Here is a 14,751-nt window from a genome sequence, read left to right on the forward strand (position 1 = left end):
ATATTTTCAAAAAAAAAAACATAAATGCATTTTTTTTCTTTTATTATCGGGGGAGGTGTAGTGTGTAGCCGACCTTACTCCCGATCTATCTATATACATGTACTTAGTATTAAGCTTAGGTTAATGAAGACAGTACAATATACGCCTTAGACATAGCAACACGTCTCTATCATTCATCACCTATAACCCCCGCATTGCATCACATCTAATATCTAATCTTCTAATCTAAACTTGTTAGTGCACTGATCAGCGGGTCTCTTGGCCCTCAGGAAGAGAAGACCGCTGTTATATAAAATCTTACTTACAGTATATTGTTAATATAACCACAAAGTGGATCCCGGAGGATGGAAGGCGACCGAGAGGGAGACCAAGGAAACGCTGGAGGGAAGACTTGGACAGCTTCCTCTCGGACTGGCCTCAAGCAGCGAGGGATAGAGAAAAGTGGAAGGCTTTGGGGGAGGCCTTTGCCCAGCAGTGGGACAGCATAGGCTAATTAAAAAAAAAAAAAAAACAGTATATTGTACTGCACTCTATACCGCTTTCTTTTATATCTAAACAGAAAGATGAGCGTCCAACAGTTAGAAGCCCTCATGGAGTATTTAGAGAGCCAACAAGAGCTTGCCCTCGGACGGTGCGCAGTCTGCCGAAAAGGTTGTGGCAGGAGTGTGCCACTATATTAAATAGTGTATCGGTAGACTGCGCCCAGAAAACAGGAGAGCAATGGCGGATGGTGAGTTGTTATGTATTACAACGATGGCAGAGATGATAGTTCATGCATATTTTGTTTATGATTTGTTTTTTCATTAACAGCCAATTAAAAATGCTGGTGGTAGTGGCTCTGCATCATATCATGATGGTGTTAATGTAGTGTGAGTTGTATGGCTTTTCTGTTTAGTTTCTTTCCTTAAATTGAACTGACTGACTGAGATTGAACTTAGAATCAAATCTAACTCGCTACAATATTGGGATTTATTAATGGTTAATAAATTGTCCAATTTTTCCACAGAACTGATGAAGTACCGGTGCTCAATCTGGGGTAATTTAATTCCTGTTAATAATTAAGTTTATCTTTAAAAAATGTCATAACCTTTAGACATACTATTATTTCAGATTCATTGAAATGGAGGTAGAGCGGTTGAATTCGGGGGCCTCTTATCATACAATCGATATATTCGATGAATATGTTGATGAGGTCCCCATTGAGACAGAGACTGCAAGCTCTATGCCTCTACCGATAGAACCTGCAAGCTCTATGCTTGTACCGCCAGAGACTGCAAGCTCTGCCTGTACCAACAGAGCCTGCAAGCTCTCAGGCTACGCAGCAGCCAGAACAAGCTGCTCCGCGGCGACGTCGTCGTCGGCGGCGTCAAGAAATGGATGCTGGTGAGTTATGATCAGTAACACTGTTATCTGCTGACTAGACTATGTGTAGTAATATACATTTAGGGAAATTTGTTTTTTTTTAGAACCTGAAGAGCAATCAACACTACGCACTGCCACCGATATGCTGCAAAATATTGAGGTGGCCAGTGCAAATGCTACGAATAGGCTTGCTGCAGCCATAGAAACCCTTGCGGCAAGGCTTAGTGAGCCTATTCGCATAGTGCTAGAGCAACCAGCATCCACACATACGAGACAACGTCCACAACGGGTAAGTTGAATGTTGTGTATAAAATTTAAAAGTCTACTCAGGCCTTATCATTACTTGTTATTCTTTATTTTCATTAATCTATTTCTACATTTTCAGGTTCATAGAAGAAATAGAAGAATTATTATTGATTCTGATAGTGATTGAATTATTAATCTAAATATTGTTGATTATTTTTGTGATTGATCTCTTTATTATTTTTTACATATATTATTATTTTTTATTGCCTTAAGTTATTAGTAAAATAAATCATTAATATGAATGTAACTTTGATCTCATTAGATTTTGTTTTTTTTTTATGTATGCATATATATATTTTTTTCTTTTTATTAGTCAAATAGTTGTAGTTAATAAATGCTTTACACTATAAACCCTTTTTTAAATATGAATCCATGAATCTTCTTTTCTTAGTCAAAACTGCGATTAATTTCAGTTATGTAGAAAAGCTAGATATTTTGGTTCAATCCTTTCAAGACAAATTTGCGGATTTTGAAAAAGTGAAACCTCTGTTGGACATATTCAGCAATCCTTTCACGATTTCAGTTGAAAATGCGCCAGAGCCAATGCAGTTAGAAATTATCGACATTCAAAACGACCAAGATTTACGCAACAAATTCAACGAAGGAGACTTGCTGAACTTTTACCGCTGTATTGATAAAAATACGTACAAAGAGTTGCGCATAGACGCTCTGAAATGTGCCAGCTTATTTGGTTCTACGTATATAAGGTGTAAAAAAAATAATGTTCAAATTATTATTTACGTATTCGTAATCAAAAAACTAATATAGTAAAAAAAAATATTTAAGAATCGGAGCACTTTTGTTTTTTTACAGAAAAAAAATAATGTAGGGTAATATTTGTATGCGCGCTGTACACAGGGCTGCTCTCGCGGATCGGCGACGCGCTGTCAACCTACCACTTGCCGCTGCGCCGGCCGCCCGCCCGCCCTCCGCAGTCGTCCGTTATCGGTCGCGCTAGAAGGGTGTGTTGTACCATTACTCTCGTGCTCACGCAATTCGGTGTAAAATTCCTAAAATGCCGTTTACGTACTCAAATCGCGAGTATTTAGACATGATAGTGTGCTATGTTGTGACCGCTGAAAGTTTGACCACAGCACGTAACCGGTACCGTGAATAATACGGTAAGCAGCGACGAGTGCCTGCGATTCAAACAATCCTGGGGGTGTATCAGCGCTTACTCGAAAATGGACAGTTTCGACCTCATCAAGCCGATACCGGGAGGCCACGAATCGCTAGTGACCTTGAAGAACGAGTGCTGGACTACTTCAGTGATAACCCACACGCGAGCACACGTGATGCAGGTCGGGACTTAGGCATAAGTCACACTACTGCCTGGCACATTCTACGTGAAGAAGGCCAACATAAATACCACTTCTTAAGAGTACAGGAACTCATACCTACAGACTTTGAACCGAGGCTGGCATTTTGTAGGTTTGGTGGAAGAACCTAACAACCTAACCTAAAAGAAAAGGATAAAAGGTGTTGTAAAAAAATTCAAGCAGCCAATAGCTTATTCTTATTGCCATAGAAGCACAAAGACACAGGAGCCTAAAAGCTCAAATTAAAAATATTATTTTAAAAGTCCAAGAAACTGGACTAAAAGTCATAGCCACCATTTGTGACCAAGGCACCTCCAATGTCGCAACCAATTCCTGATCGTCATCCAATTGATCGAACTTATTTTTTATCTGTGTTATAATAAATAAAGTATTCTGTGGTATATATTTTTGTCGGTTTTTGTGGAAGTTGTTGACTATAAATTAATCTTTAATATTATAGTGATAAACGCGACAAGGAAAAAGTAAGTACCACATTTTATGATTAAATGAATAAAGTACAGATTATACCAATAGTTGCGTGTAATTAATCCAAGTGAATAATCATCCATACATAATCATTATCTTACCATTCGATGAGAAGAACAATAATCTAAATAAATGGTGATGCACAGTGTAATACGTTCTTTACTGTTATCTTGCTTCCCTTCAATACAAGTTCCCGGCACGTAAGATCCCGGCATCGTGAGATGAAAACAGTTCCTTTGTTTCTCAAACAGACATAATTATTGCCATTAAATGATGTCGATAGCCATAGAATATGTAATTAGTCTGCAAAATACTAAATGTGAATGCAAAATATCCTGGCAGAGTGCACGATATTCAATAGTTCTGTCATTAAAACAGAACTGAGCCTTGGCTTATGACGCCAATTCTTAATGCTGGGCATGGCACGCCAGAAGAGAGATACACCAAGTGGCACTGCCAAACCCGCAATGTCATAGAACGTACCAATGGGTATCTAAAGGGTACTTTTAGATGCCCAGGCATAGATAGGAGCCTGCATTATGAACCTGAGAAGGCATCTGCACTTGTCTATGCTTGCTGCACATTATACAATATAATGCGTCATTATCGGTGTGTTATTATTTTATTGTACTGTAAAATAATTGTAATAAAAAAAACTCTACCAAACAGATTTGTTTTTGCAGGGTGCCTATGCAGGAAACAATTATTACGCAAGAACGACAGACGGACCATACTAATTACCCTAGTGGCAGCTTATTACAAGCTGCAACTCGCAGGAGAGAAAATATTATTAGAACTCATTTTTTTTTGTTTTTAGCGGATCTTCAAACCATACAGACGGAATTGTGTAACATAACACTTACTAATAATACTTGTCTCGTTTCAGCTATATGCAGGGTGTCCCAGAAACAGTGAATCAAACTGCTATGGAAGGTAGCTTGACTAATGTCCTATCCATAAAAAAATATGAAAGAAAACAAAACGCATATAGCCATAAAAATTAAGTGATACATTACGAACTTGGCTTGACTTGGACTTTTGATTTTGCTCATGATTCGGACCGGATTTTTGTGATTGATCATAACGACTTGGCGCTACTCTGGAAATTGATTTGCTGTACGTCATGGCTAACCAACGGCAACCTTTTTACTCTGCAAGCGAGTATTGCAACATCTTGTTTACGGAGAAACAAGGCGTGTTAACACCAGAGGAGGAGTAAGTTACTCTGCAAGGGACGCTGCTAGGATTTACCCTGAGCGATATCCAAACCGACAGCACCCAGCTTATGGAGTATTTTTAAGAGTGCACAACTCTTACACACAGGGCCGACTTCCTCGTGGCCCTAATATTGATGGACGAAGACCACAGGGACATAATGTTGATGTTGTTGTACAACAAGTTGCTGAAGATCCGTCCACGTCAGTGCGAGCTTTTGCAAGAAGAACTGGCATACCACGATCTACAGCGCACCGAATACTGAAAAAAATAGGATACCATCCGTACCATGTACAGAAAGTACAATGTTTAGTAACTCGAGATTACGCACCGCGTGCAGCTTTTTGCCGCACAATGTTGCGGTTGCATAATGAAGACCCGAACTTTTTTAACCGAATTTTGTGGCGTGACGAATAAGCCTGCAAGAAAGATGGCAGCTCTGAAGTGGACAAAAAGTGTTTTATATATATATATATATTTGTGAATATAATTTGAAACGATATTGAATTGTATAATTGTAATTTAATTATAATTAAATTGTAATAGACAGCTGTGTTGCTAGGAAATATGTTCTTCACCACTTCTTCTTCCCAGCCATAACACTAGGAAGTGGTGAAAGGGGGGCGTTTTGGGGGTGCTGTCCTTTTGTAAATTTGACGTGAAAAAGTGCTAAAAACTAGCCTAGTTTCAATAAACGTTTTTGACTTTGACGGCTACACCAATTTGCATAATCTGCATAGCTGGCAGTTATCAAACCCACATTTACCAAGAGAAGAGCGTTCACAATACCAACTGAAAATTAACCTATGGACTGGTATTCTTAATGGCAAAATTGTCGATCCAGTCGAACTGCCTGCTACACTTAACGCACAAAATTATTTACATTTATTGAGAGACACACTGCCGGGACTATTAGAAGAATCTGACGACTTCTTGCAAAGTATGTGGTTGCAAAATGACGGATGTCCGGCCCTCTATGCACGAGAAGTGAGGGCCCACCCTGACGAAGAGTTTCCTGGACGGTGGATTGGCCGACTGGGACCTATTTTATGGTCAGCGAGCTAGTGGTATTTGGAGGTCCGCGAGGTCGCCAGACCTAAATCCATTAGGTTTTTTTATTGGGGTTGCCTTAAGGACAAAGTTTACTCCAGACTAACACCAATTTCACCATTGGATGAATTAAGAAGGCGTATTAACCAGGCCGCACAGGAAATCTCTGCAATGAGCTTGCGACGCCTTAAACTAATTTTTTTAAGAAGATGCAGATTGTGCATACGTACGGGAGGACGTCAATTTGAACACCTTTTGTAGGGATTGCGATTGTTTTATTACTAACTATTTCTAAGCTGTAATTGTTAATTAAAGTTGATTTAAATCACTTATGTGTTTTCTTAAGTTTATCTTATAGTGAAATAAATAAAAAAATAAAAAAAGTTACATTTAAAAGCAGAAACACCATATTATTATCAAGTTCAACGGCAACTTTACTGCAGTAACAGGAACTATTGTAATTTTACAGTTTATATCGAATTTCACACGTAGGCAGTGATGAAGGATTTTTAGAAGACGGTTTACTAATTTTTGAATCCAAGAAAAATACCGGTGACTATCATGAAGAAATGAACTCAAAGTGTTTCGAGGAATGGCTTAAAACCATTTTGCCATTTTTAAGTCCAAATGCGGTGCTGGTACTAGATAACGGACCGTATCATTCTAGAAAAGTCGAGCGTAGCCCCACTTCAAACTGGCGGAAGGATGATGTTATTCAGTAGTTGAATGAAAAATAAATCAATATCAACGTAGGATGATAAAGGCTGAATTAATAGAAATTGAAAAATCACACAAATCTTTCTACGAATGCTATGCTGTGGAAGAGTTGGCCGCTGAATATGGTGTCACAATCCTGCGGCTGCTCCCTTATCACTGTGAGCTCAACCCAATAGAGATAGAATGGGCTCAAACAAAGGGGTACGTAGCCAGTAACAATAAAACTTTTAAAATAAAAGACGTAAAAAAATATTTGAAGAAGGCGTGAACAAAGTGACACCTGAAAATTCTAGACAGTGCATCAACCATGCAATAAAAGTGTTTGCGGTTTTATGCTACAGCGTCATTTCAAGTAAGTTTTTGTCTACTCACATTAAAATAATAAATAATATTACATTATCATAGTAGGTAGGTACTCATGCAAAATATTTTCTATCTTTGCAGATAGTTTGTGGAGATTTATTACGTGTATCACAACCAGCCGCTTCAAACAAAGTTGCAAATGTGTCGAGGTTAATAGCTCTATAACAAAGACACTATATAAAATATCCGCAAGACATGGCGTCACACAGGGCGCAGTTTGCGCAGCTGGGCCGGTATCAAAGCCCAAACTAGGACAGAGCATAAATTCGTCCTGTGATGACGCATTTCAATACTTCATTTGAAAATGCCCTCAATAATACTAAGGAACAATCTATCGATGAGCATATGATAAAATTCAAAGGGCACAATATAATGAAGCAATATATAAAAAATAAGCCTGTCAAATGGGGCTTCAAATTATGGTGTAGGTGTGATGCGACAACAGGGTACCTATTTGATTTCGATTTATACACAGGTAAACTGACTACCGGGTCTGAATAAGGGCTAGGTGAATCCGTCGTACTTTTTGAAATTTGACAATATACACTGATTGATCAAAATACCAAGGCCTGTAGAACTGTGCACACTAACCGAAAACATCTGCCAAAAACTGCACCTCTAGATAAAGATATGAAGCGGTTTTAGCCAATTTCTTGATTTTAAATCATTCAGCCAAAAGTGAATTACAAATGAAAATAAAGGAGACAATGGAATAATGAAATGGCTTCTTGTTAAATGGCTGCAATGGACGTGAAGAGCCCATGCATATTTATTACAAAACTCAGTTAAGCCAAGTTCAAGTGACGATGTTGATGTTTCAGAAGAAGATGATTGAAACAAGTTTTGTTAGTTACTGTGTCTGTTTGGGCATATAATGAGCACGGGTACAAGCAACAATTGGGAGGATTATTGGATCAGGGATCGCAAGCATCTTTTATCAGTGAGTCGGTTGTTCAATTACTTGGACTTCCCTGTAAACGTATTAATGGTACGGTTTCGGGCATAGGGGGTAGTGACCACATTAGTATTAAGTGTATGGTTTCTCTTCAAGTAGTTTCACGTCACAACCCTGAGGTTTCAATCCAAGTAAATGCATAGGTTTTGCGATCTGTTACATCATTACTTCCTTCAACTGAGTTATATACTCCTGATTGGCTACATTTTGATAAAATACTGCTTTGACATTAAGAAAATCGACGGTGTTGGATCAAATTATTCAATTAATGAAGACAGAGAAAAGGTAAAAATGGGGGATATTAAGCTTATAAGAGTGGAGAAAATTCACAATGATCGATTTTACAAGTGTTCTTATAAAGAAGATAGCTTCAAAACTGTACTGGTCAAAACTCGAGCTAGCAAAATAAAAAAGAATTCTGAGTTCAGAATTACAACCGTTGTATTCAACAAAATTACCTGTATCTGACTGTAAGAAAGCAGGTACACTTACACTTATATATTAGATTTCATAAAAACTTGTGTGAAAATCTGTGACTTCATTGTTTTATGATATTTTTCTATTTTATCACTTATTGTTACTTTTATAGAAGAGTTTTGATTTTTAGACTACTTTTAATTAAGAAGACATTGAAGTTTTAAGTTAATGCTTTAATTGGTAGTATTTTTATTTTAGGATTTTTCATTGTCAGTACAAATCAAAATAATGGTAGCTCTATTTGATTTTTAGATACAACTTTTAATTAATAGAAGACTAATTTTTTTTTTCAGTTTACTGAAACTAATTGTCTTTTCTATCTACAATTTTATTTTTTTATGTAAAAAAATATAATGAAATTAAATACGTTTATTCACGTGTGTGACACCGTACCTTACAACAAATGCATAAAAACAAAATGTACAAAAAGTTATAAATCAAAATTTCAATTTATGATAATGTGATATTTATTTTTATTTTATAATAATCTTTAACCAAACCTTTAAGTTTTATACTGTGCTGCTTTCTGCGACGGTTTATTGGCATTAAAGAAAACGCTTTTATCTATCGCTTGAAGCCTTGTCAAAATCAGATGACAGAAAGAGAGTTCAACGCAAATGTATAGTTTGCTCAAGAGTCCACAAGAAACAGCAGAAAGCGAGCTATTTTTGCAAGACATGTGGACCACGATGTGTTTTATGTTCTCCGCAGACAGGAAGACACTGCTTCACCTACCACATCACGAATGGAATTCCAGCATAATGCTTTTTTTAATTTTCTTAAAATAAATACGATTTCTACTTACTTTTTCTTATTTATTTTTCTACCCCGTGCCCGCGTCTCTTTCTGGATACCCATACCTACAAAGAGAATGTTTGTCACCCCTGCCTAATTTTATTATGCATGAAAATCAAGTAAATCATTATGAAAATTTAATATTGAGAAATAAAAAGTGAAAAGATAAGTGCTATTAGATAAAAAGAAAAGACTGTTTAACTTGAAGAGAGAATAGCTATATTTTTATATAACCAAAGGGGTATTTTGTTTTGCTGTGCCAATTGCACAAAATATTTAAGGTTTTTTTTAGTTTTAAGTAAAAAAAATACTAGAACTTTAAGTAATATTTTCTTTTTAACAAATTAACATGTGATTTGAGTTCTTAGAAATAAGTTGTTAGTAGTTGATTATAATAAGCATATTCATAAATGTCAAAAAATATGTTGATGATCGCCAGTAGATAAACAGCAAATGAATCAATGATTAAAATTCCTATTTTTTTCCTTTTCTTCTTTATTGGAATCGTATTTCCCCGAATGTGGGAGACTTTTTCCCCCCAGGATCAAGTCTTCCAGAAGGGGGGGGGGGAGGGGGTACCAAGTCAGACACATATATGGGACACATGATATCATTCCCTATACGAAATTTTCATGGGCTAGTTAGTAAAGTTATGTACACGTATCACTCGCTATTATACTTAGTATAACCAATTAAATTCCACATATTTAGGTACCAACATATTTAAAATCGGATTAATATTTACAAAATAATTGCCAAAAAACAAAAGGGGGGATCAAGTGTCCCCAGTCTCTGTATACTTCCCTTAGGTATTGTTAATCGGAAACGCCTCCCTAACCATGATCTACCAAATGCTGGACAAATGACAAAAAAGGTAGAGGTTTCAGCGTTGAAAAGGTAGTAGAGGTAGAAGACGTGGATATATCCGTGGTAACCTATCTTGGAGAATATCCCGAGGGAGAGGTTCAAAGGTTCAACAGAAAGAAAACAGTTTTTGAGACTGTGCCTTGTCCAAAAGCTGTGCTTTTATATATAATCGTTGCTGTGCCAGAAACAATGCTAATACACCAGATAACAAGTTCTTTTGGTATATCAGATTTTTTTCCAAAGCAACAACCATTCGTAATAAGTTATACAAAATTAATCTGCTTTTGTCAGAGTGAAGGGTGTTCTGTAGTAGAAGGGTCTTGTCATTGCTTTTCTATAAAAGAGCATAGTTTAGTGAAGAAAAAGAAGCAATTTTTGTCTGACTCTGAGAACAATGAAATTGATAATGATGAAGTAATCGTCAACACTCGATTATAATACCAGAGAATTTTACAGTTGTTATATAATAATGACCTGACTGAATCATTTTCAGAATCAATGAAACTATTGCGAATTCTGTGCACTATACCAATGACTTCAGTAGAGAGCGAGCGACGTTTTCCTACACTGAAAACAATCAAAACTATTCTCCGAAATACCAAGTCTCAGGATCGGCTAAATGCACTTTCTGTGCTTAGTATTGAAAAAAAATTATACAATCAATACCCGATTTTAATAAAAAGGTAATTGAACATTTCGCTTCAGAAAAATGTCATCGCATTGATTTAATGTAAAAAATTAACATATTTTATGTCAATTGTTGTTTTGTGGAATTTTTCAAATTTTATTATTTTAGTAATGTGCACCACCAGTTCGATAACCCACCAGCCGCCACTGCTCTTTACTTTGTAGTATTACAAATGGACAATATAAAGATATTATATATAATTGCTAGTTAATGTGATTAATGTGTCAATTATCACTTTATCCAAATTGAGTAGATACAATAATAGCTAGATAATATATATGTTATGGACCAAGTGATAAATTGAGCAGTATACATAATGCCCGGTCATTATGAAAAATGCCCAATATGAGAGTGCAATTTGATAATAATTATTCAAATAATCAAATTGACCGGGCACTATACATATTGCCCATGACCTTTTGGGCAAAGTAATACAAGCAACGTAATAACATATTTATATTCAATTTTTTATTGTTATTGCCATTTAATTTAAAATTAACTAAATATTAAACCACTTAAATAATCAGCCTCATGATTTGGATTAATTATGAAGGACTTCTGCCTTAAAAATCCACTAGTTTTTGCATTTAAAAGTTAAGGAAAGTCATATTTAAAGGGTGCTTATTAAACAGGCTCCTTTTTAATATAATTATTCGCCCCGAATAATGTATGTTGCCTTCTTAATTACTAAGTCAGCCACAATTAACGAGCATCTAAATAATACTATCTCAGCCACTCGTTATCTTCTAAGTAAACCACTCTAAATACAACTCCGCATGATGGTTATTTTTTAGCATCTAAATTTGTAGCATGCATTCTAACAGTAAACTTCTAAAATACTATTAAATGACATCATAAAATTTATTTATTTAGCTTCTAATTTTTTAACTCAGTACGTTTAAAATGTAAGCAAGCAACATGCAGCAAGCATGGCTTCTGTCACGGCTCCGGTGCTGCGGGGCTCCGGCGGTCCCATGCGAGCTTATCGTCGCAGATGGTTTTCACGCTCACCGCCGCAGCTTCGGCTTGCTGGCCGGCTCAGCCGGCCAGCCTCAGCCGCGTCGGCGAGCGTTAAAACCACCTGCGCCTCAGCTCGCAGGCCGCCTCGCCCCTCCACACTTACGCGGTTTTGAATTGCACTCTAGGGGTAGGACAGACAAGACTACGTGGAGTCGGTTTTGCAGCGATACGTTTTCGTCACATCATCCTCCGAGCCTTTTTCCCAAACTATGTTGGGGTCGGCTTCCAGTCTAACCGGATGTAGCTGAGTACCAGTGCTTTACAAGGAGCGACTGCCCTATCTGACCTCCTCAACCCAGTTACCCGGGCAACCGTTACGTGGGATACGTTTTCGTCACTAACTTCAATTTTTTGCTTTATTATCAAATTGCCCAACTGTCATGTAGCAATATAATAATGCCCGTGCAATGTGATAAATAATGAAGTTAAGATAGTTATTAATCACTTGGCCCGATAAAGCTAGACATTATTCATAATGCTCGGGCATTATTTATAATGCCCGAATTAATCACATGGTCCATAACATATACATATAATATCCAGACTTATTACTTTGGCTGTAACACATACCTACATCTTTCATGGGATATTGTGTCAAATGTTATAATAAAATACCAGACAACATTCTGGAACTAAATGACATGCGGTTTAAAACTCATATAAAAGCCACACTTTGTAAAAAATCATATTATAAATTAGAAGATTATGTTCAAGATAAAAATGCTTGGAAACATGCTGGTCCTGCTCCATAGGACGGTACTAACAGTACCAAATTATTGCGAATTTAAAAAAGTACACCCGCTAGTAAAATTGTGTTCTGCTTTTATTGTTTGTTTGTAAGTTTGTACAAAAATATAAACCGATTTGTTAATGTGAACACCCTTTTAATTTTGTTTTTTATTTTATTCTCATATTTTTTGTCTATTGTGATTCTACATGATCTTCGCATGTTGTTATACTATGTATCAATACATACAAACTGTAATACCTATTATTTTTAAAAGAGTAACCATGGAGTTTCTTGCCTGTTCTTCTCCATAGGAAGCTACTTTTCGAATGGGCAACTAGAATCAACCTTATTTATAATTTTTGCCATTCATAAGTGCTTGTAAAGGCCTAAATGAAATGATTAAACTAATTTACTACCACAAAATTATTTTTTTTACCCTTGTGACTTAGCCCTAACGTTTAGGTACTTTGTTTGTATTACTATGACACAAAATAAACACAATTGAAAGTACATTAATTTTGAAAATGACCCATATGACGTTGACACAGCTGTAGGATATGTAGAAATCAAGTGAGAAGGAAACATAGACCGTTAAATGCAGGGTTACACGCGAACATAAAGTGAAATCCAAGTTATATCAAATTACAGCTGTAATCAATGAATCTGTTGAGAAGATTATCACAGTACAATGCAACGACTGTGCAGCTTCTGCAGGAGGCGGCAAATACGCCATATGTGCCAAGTAAATCCAAAAGGTTCAATCCACCGCTAAGCGTACCATTATCAAATACAAATTACAGGCAAAATTCTTATTTTGTGCGTGTGTGTAGATATTTTAATAAGGTGTGTAAGCAGTTTGACTTCGACATATTTAAAACAAGTGTGACTTCGGTGAAAAAGAGTTTAGCATTGAATTTCTTTAAAAATTAAATTAATTTTTCCCATTTCTCAATTCAATTTCTAATACATAACATTTCCCTCAAAAAAATCCTGTAGCAAAGTTATTGGTTTTGCGTTTTTTAATTATTGTTTTTTGTTTTTGCTCAGGCGTTATAAGCAGTGTGTTGAGTTTGTTCTACTGTCCTTTTTATGTTAAACTAGTTTTAGAAGTGAAGACTTGTAATTGGCTGTCAGTTAGTCACACAATTAACTATTATATGTACTTAGCTGTAAGTCTTCCATACTCATAAAAAAAATAAAAAAAAATAAATAAATAAATATGCTTTGCTATTTGGCTCATAAAACGGCCAGATGAACCATCAACTACGTCAACTATGTGTTATTGGAGTAAACCAGAACTTGCTGGAGCTCTAGGTGACCAGAAATTCATCTTAGCAAAAAATATTGGCAAAATGAAAAGAGCTCCAGATAATGTTGACATAACTGTAAATATTGCTATGTTTTCCGAAGAATGCAAGAGACGTAAAGTCACAACAGGATTGATTTTAAATTACTGTGGAAATCAACAGCCCCAGTTAAGTGACTTTAGTGTGTTTAATTTAGTGCTACAGTCTATACAACAAGTAGATGATCACTGCTATGACAATTTTAAATCATTTTCTGCAACAACTATTACTGTAGATGTAGTTGAATCTATTGCTGAAGCTACAAAAGCTCAGGCAAACTCTTCACTATGGCATTCTATGCGTCAAGCAAAGCCATTCACTATAAAACAGAGAATGGTGCCCTAGTACAAAGCATTCTTGGAGGTTACAGGATGCCAGAAACAAAGGCTATCAAAAGGGGCAAAGCATTAGAAAAAGAAGTACTCAAGGAGTTATTTATAGAACCAGAATTATAAGCTAACCACTGATGATACGTCCATTAATCCGAATGGAGTAGACGTCGTCCAAAATCGTCCCATGAATGGTAAAAAATATTCCATTTGGATGGACGTCAGGCAGCTCTTGATTTCCAAACGGATTGAAATCCATGTGTCCAAATGGACGTCATCCGCGGCCATCCGTCAATGTCACTTAAAATAAGATAACTTTATTTATGATACAATTCGCCCTGGGAAAGGGGCTGGTGCGAACGAAATGTGTGGTTGATATCAGAGTACTAAAATATATTGATCCTCCTGGCCGATTTCGGCCACAGCGACTTGGATCTGCGCTTAATTTTGAGAGCTTCGCTGGTGTGCTCTCCAGTGACTGACAAAGCCAATTTTTGCAGTGAATGTCCGTCCACATTCACTGCAAGTCAGCACTCCTCCGATATAGGTGTATTGTATGGCCGCGGGTGGTCGGGCCTTCAGCTCATCTCGCCTAGCGTCGAGCTGTTCTCTCCGCCGGCTCTCAAACTCGCACACCTTGTCCTTAATAGTCCGCCTCCATTTGGTCCTATCTGCCGCCATAGCCTCCCAGTGTGACGGATCTAAGTCACATCTCTTCATGTGGCG

The 14,751-nt window shown here is 36.7% G+C and overlaps 1 protein-coding gene and 1 pseudogene across 1 annotated transcript; both read left to right on the forward strand.

The window, feature by feature from the left end:
* The first annotated feature begins 563 nt into the window (after positions 1-563).
* On the forward strand, positions 564-1,876 carry LOC124641463. The gene is made up of 6 exons (XM_047179531.1): positions 564-631; positions 1,007-1,036; positions 1,111-1,126; positions 1,239-1,383; positions 1,467-1,651; positions 1,748-1,876. Exons 1-6 carry the CDS (start codon positions 564-566, stop codon positions 1,793-1,795), a joined length of 492 nt encoding a protein of 163 aa, XP_047035487.1. The 3' UTR covers positions 1,796-1,876.
* Positions 1,877-2,852: 976 nt separating this feature from the next.
* Positions 2,853-14,151, forward strand: LOC124641464 (annotated as a pseudogene).
* The last annotated feature ends 600 nt before the right edge of the window (positions 14,152-14,751 follow it).

This window comes from Helicoverpa zea, chromosome 22 (assembly GCF_022581195.2).
Source record: "Helicoverpa zea isolate HzStark_Cry1AcR chromosome 22, ilHelZeax1.1, whole genome shotgun sequence".
Classification (NCBI taxonomy): Eukaryota; Metazoa; Arthropoda; class Insecta; order Lepidoptera; family Noctuidae; genus Helicoverpa; species Helicoverpa zea.